Source organism: Rhineura floridana, chromosome 16, assembly GCF_030035675.1.
Source record: "Rhineura floridana isolate rRhiFlo1 chromosome 16, rRhiFlo1.hap2, whole genome shotgun sequence".
Lineage (NCBI taxonomy): Eukaryota > Metazoa > Chordata > Lepidosauria > Squamata > Rhineuridae > Rhineura > Rhineura floridana.
In genome coordinates, this window is record NC_084495.1 from 29,699,208 (window position 1) to 29,713,069 (window position 13,862).

The 13,862-nt window shown below is 39.9% G+C and overlaps 1 protein-coding gene across 1 annotated transcript in view; it reads left to right on the forward strand.

Moving 5' to 3' along the window:
- The window catches only part of NRK (Nik related kinase), a 131,560-nt gene extending 120,540 nt beyond the window's left edge, over positions 1-11,020 (forward strand). The window contains exon 31 of the mRNA XM_061598987.1: positions 516-11,020. Coding sequence (XP_061454971.1) covers positions 516-599 — 84 coding nt within the window. The 3' untranslated portion in view covers positions 600-11,020. The remainder of the gene's footprint in view (positions 1-515) is intronic.
- Positions 11,021-13,862: the final 2,842 nt, after the last annotated feature.

Consider the following 13,862-nt stretch of genomic DNA (forward strand, 5'->3'; position numbering starts at 1 on the left):
GAGATTCACTACCACACTAGCTTTTATGGCTTTAAAAATGAATAAATAAATGGAGAATAGGCCTAGAATTGGCCATGATAGCTGAATAGAACCTCTATGTATATCAGCAGCGTACATCTATATTATAGTAGATCTTTAGAGCAAACTTTCATGTCCTGCTCGTGAACACCAAGGTTCATTGGGCTGGCTGCTGTTAGGTGCAGAAATTTTGAGTTGATGGATTTTTGTCTGATTCAGCAAGATAATTTTTACATTTTTCAGTCATCCAAGATACAATATCTATCTATGGGGCTGTTTTTGTAGGAAATGTACAAACTGTAATCTATTGGCAGAGCGTTCAATCTCACAAATGGTAACACTTTATCTTGCTATAAAAGAAGAGTATGGCTCTTTGAATTAGAATGGAATTTAGGTTTCTATATGGAGAGATGCATATATCACATTCTCAGATATGGCTAAAATGTTCTTATAAATGTAGAGTAACATTAACCTTTTCCTCTTTCTGTCTTTTCAAGGTATTTTTTGCATCTGTTCAGTCTGGAGGCAGCAGTCAAATTTACTTTATGACACTTGGTCAGAACATACTATTCAACTGGTAAATCACATCAGAATGAAATGTCGTTTGATTTTTCCCCACTGGATGTAAAAAGCAAGCTGGTTACAGAAGTTTGCACATTTTTCCACAAGGGGAAAAAAAAATCTACCGTCATTATACCATCCTTTAGTCGTGGAAGGGTTCTGTTTTCCTTTCTAAGCATTGCAAATATATTGCTTGCTATTTAAAACCTGCCATTTAATAACCTAGAGAGCTACTTTTAAAATTGAAGACCAAATATCTGATTGAGCAAACTGTAGCCAAGTTAGCCATTTTTTGCACAAATATTGTAATGTTATTTTGTTAAGTCTTTGTGTTTTTATTTTGGACCGCAAGGTGTACATAAGTGTCTTGCTACATGCTGGAAATCCATTTGATGCTAAATTTTGTATCATTTTGCTCTTGAAAAATCTGCTTAGTCAGAAGTATTTATCTTCATCTCAGAACGTATAAGTGGCAACTTTTAATTATCAGCAAAAAGATATCATGCTCTTGTGCAGCTTTCATTCTTTTTCAAATGAGACAAGCCCAGGAGAACTCTCCTGTGGTTTGCACCCTGAGCCATTGTGCTGCTGGGGGTCTACAGAGACCTCCTGATCATTATCAGGTTTTAAAACTTTTTTTTTTACCTAACAGTATTCTGCTCTTTATGGTATACTTGTAGGATGTGTTTCTAAGCATATTTTAAATAGCAATATATCACTCATGGCCATGGAGTATTTTGTAGATGGATCGTACAAATCTTGCTTGCACAAGTGGCCTTTAAAGCAAGTGCAGGATCCAGCTTCTTTGTAGTTTCTTGGTGACATAATCTCCTGGTTTCAGTAGAAACCTCTGTTTATGTATCGGTCTGTAAATATGTTCTCCTATCACATTTAACAAATGTGTGTTTAATGTAACTATAGAAACAACCCAAAGAAAGAAAGGGCACAATTCATTGGGAACTTCTCATTGGAATGAGGATTGTGCCTGCTCTCTTCAGTGGGGCTTAACACAGGAACAGTTATCAGTGGATCAAACTAATAACCTTTTAAAACACACACAATTCCTGATAGCTTTTTTGTGTAAATTGTGTCCAAGCAATAGTGACACACTGGTGTTTTTCCACCGTGAAATTATATACTCAGGGGCTTATATATTGGGCTACTCTAGGCTTGAGCTTTCAGGTTTACATGTACAATCATGGTAAAGGTCATACAATGCTTTGAAAAATGTAAAGCACTATAAAAAGTACTACGTAATAGTATGATTATATAATAACTGAAAACTTGATACAAAAATATTTTTATCCGAGAGAGAGAGAGAGAGATCTTTATTGGTGAAGGGGAGGATAGGGGGTGGGGGGTGATATTAGGTGCAGTATTTAAAATATATAATATTAACTTTTTTAACATGAGATGTGCCAGACCAGAAGTTGTAGTGGCACTGGCTGAGTACATGCTATGTGTGTAAAAGGGTTGGGATTCATTCCCTGACATGTCCAGTTAAAAGGATCTCAGTAGCAGACTAGAAACAACAGGAGAGGTGGTGCTTGTCAAAATAGATAATGCTGAGCTAGATGGGTATGACCTGATACGAGGGAGCTTCTCATGTATCTGTGCACAGCTGTGTTTTGGAAAAGGCATACTTTTTTAGTCGGGGACCAGAGGACATGAATTTCTAGTTTTTGCAGAACAGATAATGGAGTACTGTGATCAGATTGAGCTCTGATGCTCTAGCCATTTGGGGAGATTATTTAGAAACCAAAGACTTGGCTCTTTGTCTTAAAGACTAACTTATTTTATTTTAAAAGCACAAGCTGTCATAGACTACAGCCCACTTCATCAGATTCCATCTATCACCTGAATCAGTTTGATCGAGGAGAGCCACTTTGAGACCCTCAATGGAACTGCTAGATAGTTAAAAGTGTTCACCATACACCCTATTCACCCAGAATAGGTTTGGTCTTCCTATTCTTTGTGTCAGATGTGTGCCCTTTCATCCTTTTTCTTAAACAGGATCTACTCTGACCTGCTGCTACTGGATGCTACTGACATGAGATCATGTATATAAAAATTTGTAGAGGTTTCATATGTAGGAATTTAAGAAGCTGTTGGTTACATTGTTAGCTTCTCAAATGATTGTTTCAGTGTTAAATAAAAGGGCACATAACTGGCACTTTGGTTTGTTACAGGGTCTTATTCCTTGATGCTGGTGTCCCCTAGTCATTTGATTGCCAGTGAATGGCAATTTCAAGCTGGGCAAGAGCTACATTTGTGCTATCAAGGGTCTTCCATGTACTGCTTTTCTCATTATTCCCAAAGATGGGCTGTAGGTCACTTATAAAGTTGTGGTTTGCTGCAGTACCTTTAACTTGTACATAATAAGAAGGAGAGTTCAGTTGTGTTGTTACATAATTTGTGTCCTAGAAGGTGTTCCTGGGATAAGATCTGGCTTTTTAGTATGCATTTACATGCTATTCTAACTCAGTTGTTGAAACTCTAGAAAGCTTATCCAAGATCTTCCACTTGTTGGCCAAGACCATTTGGATGTGGTATCTCATCATTCAGATGACTCTTCATGACATGCTGTAGGTGGTATGAAGGTAGAGGTAGTTGGTTCCTGTATGATGTGGTCTTCAGGCTTTCTTTGTGTAACATAATTATGGTATCCAGAAAGTCGATGTGTTGTGTGGAATAGACAAATCTTGGTTTAATTGTAGGATGGAAGGTGGTGATACTGCTTGGGAATATCTCACCATGCTCGTGAATATATAATCTATGTACCTGAGGCATGTCAGTAGAGTTAAATAACAAATCTTGTTCAAGATCAGCTATGAATATGTTGGCATATTGTGATGCATGTGGGCAGGGGTGGACCCCATGGTTTCTGGACTCAATGTCCTTTCTTGGCCTTGATTAGCTAATACAAATTATTATGACTGAACACCTTAAGCAAGGAGTAGTTGAAGTAGACGAGGCACTGGTTTTCTTAAGGGTTAAAATCTCATAACCAGTGACTATGGAACTGGGAAGCTGCAAGGAGAAAAGTATTATCTCCCTGTGGTCAAGGATGACAAAAAATGTAGTCCCAACAACATGCGGAGAGCCACAGGTTGCCTGTCCTTGCCTTAGTTCAGGAGTGGTTAATCCTTTTGGGGCCAAATATGAGGGCCATATTTCAAAGTGATTGTGGCTAAAGTGTAAAAGTGGGTGTGGTCAAAAATTAAAAATGAAGGACAAATAGCAGAGGTCACCAAAAAAATTGGCCTCACTGCAGAGGACCTACAGAAGTGGTCATTTTAAAAAACATTTAAATGATAAGTTCAGGGGGATCTTGCATGGGGGACCCAAAAAACCTAAATGTGGAGGGGCTGAATGCTGGGTGCAAGTGAGCCTTAGATGGATTCCAAATCACAACCTCAACAGGTTTCTGGTAGTCGTAAGACAATGGAGAAGACACCAAGGATTCTTGTTCTCCATGCCCTCTCCCAAGAATCTAGGTCACATCCACACCATACATTTAAAGCACTCTTATACCTATTTAACAGCCATGCCTTCCCCCAAAGAATCCTTGGGACAGGAGTTTAGGGGTGCTAACCTCACAGAGCTACAATTCCCAGCACCCTTAACAAACTACAGTTCCTAGGATTTTCCATGACTGTTAAAGTGGTATAAGAGTGCTTTAAATGTATGTTGTGGATGTCTCATCCTAAGTAGTAGTTGTTATTCTTGTGCAGGAGGCAAGGTTAAAGTAGGGTAGATGGTAATGGCTGCACAGTTTCTTTTAAAGATACATACTTGTGAAGTCAGGGTCTTTGGAATACCCTAGCTCTTTTATTTGGCAAGTCAACTATCAGAGACCAAGGTTTAGGAATTAAGGATCCTGGTTCTCGCCAACAAATAGGCCAAAGACTGTATGGAAACTGGAAAGATGTAGCATTTTCCCTGGAGACTACTAAGGCTGAGATACTTTGTCAGGGTAACTGGGGAAAACCTTGCACAGTTACTGTTTTTAACATTTGCCTTAACGAGAGGAAATAATGTGGTTCTTGAGTTCTCATTTGTTTCAAAATATTTGAGCTTCAAATTTCCATATTTTTTGGAATTGCCCTAGGCAGTTGTACCAAAAAAAGTGAACTTTGACAGACAGAGGATCAAATGCAGAAGATCACTAATTTCCTAGACAGAGGAGTATATATTCAACTGAACTTGCTTGCAATGGCATTTGTTTGGCTGAAACTAGTGTCTGTAGGTAGAGAGCATGGAAATCAACTGGTGCTTCATGAAGGCCTTGACATTTGTTAGCATATTGTCAATTTCAATAAAAGCATTCTCAGAATTTGCAAGTGACCTTAGAATCCTACAGCCTTCATACAGAACTCTATTTTATTTTATTTTCATTGTTGGCTTGCTCATTTAAGAAAGTACTTAAGAAATTAAATAATCATAACTTTCCTGAATGTTATGAACTGCATCCAATAAAAACATATACAGAGTAGACCCATTGAAACTAACTAGTTTACACAATAGGTCTAATCTGACCAGGATGTAGTTGGATACACACAATACATAAAACTGCATCCAGTGTTAATCCTACTCAAACCCATTGATATTAATGGATATGATTCTCTGAGATCCAGTAATTTCAATGTACCTACTCTGAGTAGGACTTAGGTAGACACAACCCATAATTTGGAAACGTAGGCAGTTCCCCATCCTTATATGTAACATAAGATTATAAGAATTTTCATGAGGATTTTTTTTAAAAAAAATCACAAATTGCTGCAGAAATGTGTAGAACTGAATTTAAGATTGGAAAATTGAGAAACCAAGAACCAAAACTGACAGATCTTTCCATCCCTAGTAGCAAAGGTACCCTGATATTCTCTTTACATTGAGGGCATATATTCAAAATTAGATAATATGCATTAGTTACTGCTTACTGGTATTTAAAGTGTACATGGGAATTTTTTTATGTTTCCTTCAATGTTTATGTATTAATTGTTGATGCAGGCACAGCAGAGGAAATAGGACGGTGTCCGAATGCAGGGGAAGGGGTATGTAGAGGTGAAGGCTACCAGTCCGAGTCTCTGAGGGTTCAAACTTCACAGAAACAGATAGTTAATGGTTTATTGTGAATATGCAGATTGCTCATGCTTCGTTCCTCCCCGTTAGCAACAAACCACAATCCTTGCATTCAGACCAGGGATTGTGATTGTTTTGCTCCAAGCAAACCATGATTGGTTTCATATCATGATTTGCTTTGAGTAAAACAAGCCATGATCCCTGGCTCAGTTGCCACACTAAGCCAAGAACCATGGTTTATTGCTCCCCTTCATTAACAGGGAGGAGTGAAGCAGGCACAATGTACACTCACTATAAATCATTAAGCATGGCTTGTCGCAGGGGTAGCAAATGTGGTGCCCTCTAGATGTTGATGGACTACAACTTCATTATCTCTGACCATTGTCCATGCTGGTTGGGGCTGATGGAAGTTGTCGTCCAGCAACATCTGGAGGGCATCACCTTTGCTATCCTTGGCTTACTATGATGTGCATACACATAGTCAGACAAGAAACCTGCAAGCATCACTTTATTGCCCAGAAGAGCAAGAGATTTTATTAGCAATTTGATACTTGCAGAAGGGACAACAGAGACGCACAAATTATGATCTCAAAACTGATCACATTTACAACCCAGCAGAGAGTTGCTGCTCCATACAGCATATGTCTTGTCTCTCTCTGATTAAACTTCCGTAGAAGGAGGAGGAAGGTGTATTTCAGGGAACTGGATACTGTCCGTATGCAACTCATGATGCACCATAGGATTTGCATGTTTTCTGTGATACAGCACTAACTGAAAATCACATATCTGACACCACTTTGCTGAAATATTCTTTGGGACCCATTTTGCTGGGAACTTTTAGATATGCCTAGCCTTTTCAGTTGTGCAACTGCATTCGGTATATTATAATTAATGTGGCAATAAAATAAAAATCCTTGTCCACATGCAGTGGAAAAGAGGGAATAATAATTATTCTAGATTAATCCAGAGTGAGTCTTTTATATGTGCACCTGCAGATAACGCAAACAACTTACTAAATATGGACATTATGGTTGCATTCCTACACACACTTACCAAGGAGTAATCCATATTGGGCTTACTGAGTGAACATGCATAGGACTGCAGTGTATGAATATGTATTATTATTCTGCCATGGGATAAAAAGTCTGTGAATATGTATTATTTTGCTACGGGATAAACATAAGCTTGATGATAAGACACCTAGGTATTATTCCTAAGCATGGTAGATAAAATTCTTAAAGAACCGAGTTTTTATTCCAGTTCACCCTAATTGCAATAGTTAGAAAATGCAGGACTGTGAAAAGCAATCAGGAGCAATAGAGAGAGACAAAAGACTGGAAATGTTCAGAGAAATGTTCAGGAAAAAGATGGCATGTCAATGAGGAGAAGAAAATAGACAGAGAAGTGTTAGTAGATTTATCTGGCTGCTGGGTACTTCCATACCCTGTTTCTTGCAAGTAAACCTTGGCTGGATGGGGCTTAATTTTGAGTAGATGTGTAGGGGATAGGAACGTAGGAAGCTGCCTTAGACAAAGTCAGACCATGGATCCAACTAGCTTGGTATTGTCTACACTGACTGGCAGTGACTATCTAGGATTTCAAAGAGGGAACATTCCCAGCCCTAGCACAACAAATCCACTTTAAAAAAAAAGGCGGTGGAGATGGGGGCTTTTTTGCGATTTGGAAAGTGGTGGGGAAATGCATTGAAAAGTATGGGAGGACATATGAACACTGCACAAACAAATCAGGAGGAACGTTGATTGCTGTATAATCTCCCTATAAACAAATCAAAATGAATCCTTAGTAAAGATCAGGCCACTGTGTAATCTTTGGTCAAGCAAATCCTTATGAATGCTCAATAAACAGGTCATCTGGAAGAGCCCTGAGGAGATCTACACATTACAGCGGAATCCTGTGGCTGGAATTCAACTATCATATTAGCGCAAGGATTTCCACTTGTGCAATGGGTCCACCCCTACTCAGCCCACATGCACCCAGCACCCTCCTCATATCTGCTCCAGAGGATTCGGGGAACCCCTAGAACAGATTTAGGGGGCATGTGGGGGAGGAGGGGGATGTTCCATTGCACAAGCAGAAACCCTTGTGCTGACAGGACAGTCATGTAGCAAAACATTGGATACAACCCTATTGTCCTATTGAATTCGATGGCTCTTACTCTCAGTTAAATGGGATTAGGATTGCAACCTTAAGCTGTCTGCCCTAATATTTTGCTTCTTTTTTTAAAGGCTAATGCAGTGGTTCCCAACCTTTATGAGTATGGGACCCCCTTGGTAAGCTCAAAAAAAATTGTGACCGCCCCCCTTGCTAATTGTAATTTTAATCTCTGTTAATTGAAAAAATGGTGCATGGCAAAATCATATCTCTAAATATCCCTTTCTATAAAAAGCTCCCTGCAGACAGGGAGGTGTTGCTTTCTTTTCTTAATGCAAAGATCCATCAAATTGGTATCAACAGTCTGAAGATGTACAGTCATGTCTCCCAACACCAGCGGGTTACAGTGTTGGACTAAGAGCCAGATTCAAATCCCCACCCAGCCATGAAGCCCACTGGGTGACCTTGGACCAGACAGTCTCTCAGCCTAACCTATCTCACAGGGTTGATGTAAGGATAAATGGAAAGGGGGGAACCATGTGCACCACCTTGAGCAACTTGGAGGAAAGGTGGGATATAGATGCAATAATAATTAAATAAATACATTTCTGCTGAAATACCAGGATCCCAGCCTTAGACAACCTGCTGAGCTTTTTTTTTCTTTAATAATAATCAAGAAGCAGCAATGTGTTGGTGATGGGGATGCTAGATTATATACTGCTAGACAACAAGGTGCACTGATTGAGGAGGGGGGTTAGTGCTTTTAGGCCTTGGGATGATCATCAGAACTGATGACTTGGTTAGCATGCATTCTGACCCTTGGAGAATGAAAGCGGAGCAGAAGACAGATCAGGGCATGCACACACACAAACACACCTGGCCCTCCTGCAAGCATCTGCAGGAGTGCGTGCATTCGGGGCACGTGGGAGGGGGAAAGCCCTCAACTGCTGCAGCATCTTGGGGAGAGAGATTGGGTGGGTGGAGTGTAGGTGGAAGGAAGGAGGGACGCTGGCACACACACCTAGTCTCAGAAATGGAGGGTGATCAAGTCCTGCGCTTCCTCACTGCTTCTTGGCTCTGTCTAGGCTGAAGGCAAGATCTGGGCAGCCTCGCAAATAAGAATAATTTTTTTAAAGGAGGTGGCAGCAAAGCAGGAGCCAAGAAAGGCAGGCAGGCCGGGTGCCAGGAAGGAAGGGGGACACAGTCTTTCCTTGCAGCCTTGCTTCTTTTTGCTTCACGAAAAGCCCTCTCCTCTCATTCTGAGTAAGGGCGTTGTCAGCAGTGGCAGTGCGAGGAGACAGGAGTCAGCTATAGTCATCCCCTGTTCTTCCTGGTAGCTCCGCCCTCAGCCTCCTTCTGCATCTGACACATGCTTTGTAGGCAGACACCTGCCCTCGGCATACCTGAAAGACACTCTGCCACTGCAGCGAAAGTGTTCCCCTCTTGTTTGGGGCAAGGAGGAGGTGTCGTCCTTTAAAGACCTTTTTAAAATAAATAAATCATTTCTTTACTGTTCGCGGCCCCCTTGGGGGTCAAGGCCCCAGGGTTGGGAACCACTGGGCTAATGTATTGTACTGAGCAATGGAATTATTTTGAATACAGTGCTCTAGGGAGAGAGTAAATTATAAATAAGAATCCTACAGCACTAGTATCAAAATTTCTACTAATTCCTGGAACTGCCTTTGTTAATGAAATTCCCCATATTTGCAAATGTAAAAGAGTAATGAAGGCAATAAATGATGCAGTTCCATTTATTTTGCAAGTTGCATTGCTGTAGCCCAAACTTGTTAATTGAAAAAGTAGGAACAATAAATGCTATGCACTGTATGTCATTGGGATTTTTTATTGTATATAAATTGTTCTTTAATGTCCAAACTGTATATTTGAAAAAGCAAAAATAAACAATATTCTGGGAGGGAAACCCTTGATCTTTTCATCATTATATTCTTTTATATTGGTGATAATCCACAAGAAAAGAAGGCAAGTATAATTACAGCAGTGTGGAGGCAAGCATATTTGATGTTACGGTCAATTTTATTTCTGTTGGAAAAGGAAAATATTCAAAATGAACCAGTATTGAAAATATAGTGCCAAGATTATGGATTCTCTGAGTTGCACCAATTCTCTCCAAGATTGTTTTTCTAGAGTGGTTTTATCAAATATGTCTACCTATGCTGAAGCACAAAAAGGTTGTACCCAAAAAGGTTGCGTTATACTCAAGAGTACACCTGTTAAAAGAAATGAACCGAAGTTAGTCATGTGCATCAATTTCAATGGATCTGTTCTAATTATAACTAGAACCAACCCTAAGTTATTATTTGTTTAACTTTATGCTTTGCCATAAAGGCTCAGAGCAGATATTAATTCTTACAACATACAGTGTAAAACAAAAAATTGGGCCACATTCACACCATACATTTAAAGCACTATTGTTCCACTTTAAACAGTCGTGACTTCCCTCAAAGAATCCTGGGAAGTGTAGCTTGTGGTGAGAGTTGTTAAGGAAAACCCTGTTCCCTACAGAAAGCTACAGTTCCCATAGTTCCCTGGGGAAAGGAATTATTGGTAAATCACTCTAGGAAATGTAGCTCTGTATGGGGAATAGGAGTCTCCTAAAAACCATCAGCACCCTTATCAAACTATATTTTCCAGGATTCTTTGGGGGAAACTATGACAGTTTAAAACAGTATGATACTGCTTTAAATGTATGGTGTGAATGTGCTATTGGTCTTTCAAATGGATTAACTATAGCTAGCATGTGCCACCCCAAATATATGCGTATTTGTGGCCTTTGCCTCGTGCTCCAGCTTCCTATCTACCAGGGACTGTCTTCCCCACCCCCAAAAAGCCCACTTTTGGGAGGTACAGAGACCTGGGAAGGCACCATTTATATTTTGCCTATATTTTTGCCTTGTGAGGAAGAAGTGACAAAGTGAAGCCCTTAACTTGGCTTGGATGGGACCAGCGCCATTTGGCTCCTTCCAACCCAGAACTGCCACTATATCACCATTCCAACCCGTGTTAGTTGCATGCAGCATTGTTTCCATTCCATTGCAGTTTGGTTTCCAGCAAAAACAGTGCTATTTGTCTTGCTGTCTTCTGCGGCAGAATTTTACATAATGAATATATGAATAAGAATCCTGCAACACTGATGTTGAAATTTCTACTAATTTTGTTAAAGGAATTCCCCATGTTTGCAATTTACTATTGTAAAAGAGCAATAAAAGCAATAAATGATGCCCTTCCATTTATTTTACATAATTAATTATGCTGGTTCCACACCATTCATTTCACTGCGAAGGCTATTCTTTTCACTGCAAAGGAAACGCAATGCAAATGGCGGGGGAAAGGAATCAATTACATATAATTTACAGACTGAAAATGACAACCAACAGTGACTACCAATCATAGTCACTGGATTGATTTCCACTCCAAACCTGGGACAAGCGATGATCGGCATTCTCAGCGTGTGGATACCAAAATGGCATCATCCACGTATATGAGAGATATTATCGGGCTTCGGAGAACCCTGAGGTTTGCAGAAGTACAAAAACAAAACAAAAAAATTAGGGGGGATAGGGGATCCCTAAAGTAAGGGAGGGGGAGGACCCAAAGCAGCTCAGTGATGACAGAGCATGCTTAGTGGAATGCTGACTGGCCTTGGGTGTGTACAAGAAATGGAATATTCTACAGAAGAGCATAATAGGCTGGAACCCCAATGTTAGTCATACTTAAAGTAGACCCACTGAAATTAGACAGCAGGAGTAATTTAGGTTATTAATTTCAGTGGGTTTACTCTAAGCAGGATTTGGTTGGATGCAACCTGTTCATTTTAAAACTATATGAAAGAGTATCTAAATTTGCTTATTTTGTTTCCCTATTCCTTTTTACATTTGTATTTTGTCTTAGGTTGTAAGTCATGATTTCAAACAGTAAAATGCCTGGAGTGTTGTGCTGGAAATGATGTATGTAAATAGAGTAAATAAATAATATAATATATGAAGTTGTTGCTTTCAGTGAACATTGTGCCTCCACAAAAGGTTCCCACCTACCCACCCACCATAAACCAGCGGGTATTTACTCAAGGGTTGGTGGAGAAACTTTTTATATTTATTTCAAAGGGGGGAAATCAAAATGCATAGAGATGAAAATTTAGTGGTGTGCTTTGAAACACAACAAATTGTACAGTATTGTACTGTTACATGATTTAAAAAAATCTTACATATATTCTGTAAAGTGCAGTTATACAGAAGGCACGAAATACAGTTTATAAGTATTGTTCATCTTTGGTAGTTCCTAGATGAAACTTGGCATTTTAATTTGATCTTTCTGTTTGTTGGGAGAAAAGTGGACTTACTTCTATAAGAAAAATTGTTCAACAAAATTGCTTCTCAAAGAAATATTACAAGATTCAGTTTACAAGCTCAGATGCTGTACGTAGACAACTGTATTTAAGTTAAATGAAACATGAGCAAACCTACAATTTATATAAAAAGACTATTCTCTGTAGATTCTCAAAACTAAGCCATAAATCAAACTTCCTCCTAACCAAAGTGATAGATATCCCAGACATATCCTCCCACCTTGTAAAAAGTGCTATTCCCCCTGCTTGCTACTTATCAAAGCAAATGGAAAAACACCCTGCTTTCTCAGTGATCATCTCAAAATGATATTTTAGCATTATTTATGGTTTCCTGTTATTATTGAGGCTTTGTTAACAAAAGCGCCAAGGACCTGACATGAGAAAACAAGGATCAAGACAGCTATATTTTGTGTGACAGCAGACTATTGTGTTACAGCAACAAGCGTTTCTTCATGTTTTTCTTTATTAGCCAAATGGGGAAATAGTGCCACATTTCAGCATTAAAATTATTAAGGTAAAAGGAACTGGGGTTTTTTTATGTTCATTAGGGATGATGGATTGCAACAGCTTGAACCACTGGTTTTGAAAATGCTGCTTCAGCACTCATAGAGGCTGAATTTGAGCTAAGGCTGGGCCCCAGAATCCATTTTCAGTGCCAAGACTCATCTCTGTGGCATGTAAAATAATTAAAGAGTGCATTTGAAGCATATGCAGAGTTTTTTTCCATTCCTTGCAACTGAGCAATTGCACCCATGACTGCAACAACTTAAATATAGTCCCCATATGAACCATCTCTTGGTCTTAGGTCTTCAGTGAAGGCCCTAATCTACAGGTGGGGGGGGGGAGAAGCATCAGACCTTTTCTGTCATTGTGAGCAGAGCCTGGTGTTGCACAGCCTCCCTCTCTCTCTGTGGAATTGGCCCCTCTTCAGCCTCCTACAAAGTGGCCCTGCTTCAGGCAGCTGCCCCACAAGAGGTAGCTGCAGAGGAAGGCTCTGAAGGGCAGCCTCATCACCAGTCTCTGGTTGAAATGGATGAGGAAGAGTGCTGCCTTTGAGGGTGGAGGGAAGAGAGCGACCCACTTTTGCTGCTAGACTGTCCTTCATGTTCTTGAACGGACAGATGTGCTTGTGTTCAAGGTGAAGAGCTGGCCAGGCAGGAATCTCCCCCAAATTGTTTTTAAGTGTTTTTAAATTTGTGTATTTGTTTTTAATGTTTTTAATTGTAAACCGCCCAGAGAGCTTCAGCTATGGGGCAGTATACAAATGTAAATAATAATGATAATCATCATCATCACTGGGCACTGCCAAGGCCCAGGCGCCGCAGAGGGGAACCACTGTCTGCCCCTGGACCCCCACGGCCTAGCTGCACCTCTATGCTGTCATTGACTGTTCGCAAGTAATACTAGAACTTAGGCCCATCCAATGAAGCTGAATGCTGGAAAATCAGGTACACAGTGCTCCTTTAAATATTGCGTAACTATGGCACAGGTTCCCAAACTAGGGTTCATTGGGTAGTCTGCAAATTTCACTCAGGTGGTCTGCGGTGTGTGTATGGATTTGTGATTGAAGATGGGAGATCCATCGCAGTAAAAATTCATATTGATTCTACTTGTATTTCATTTCTTTTCATGCAAGAAATAAAAAGAATAAAAATACAATGAAAAAGCGCACAGCATCTAGCACAGTCATGACAATTGCTACAACAGGTAGAAAAATCACCAAGTC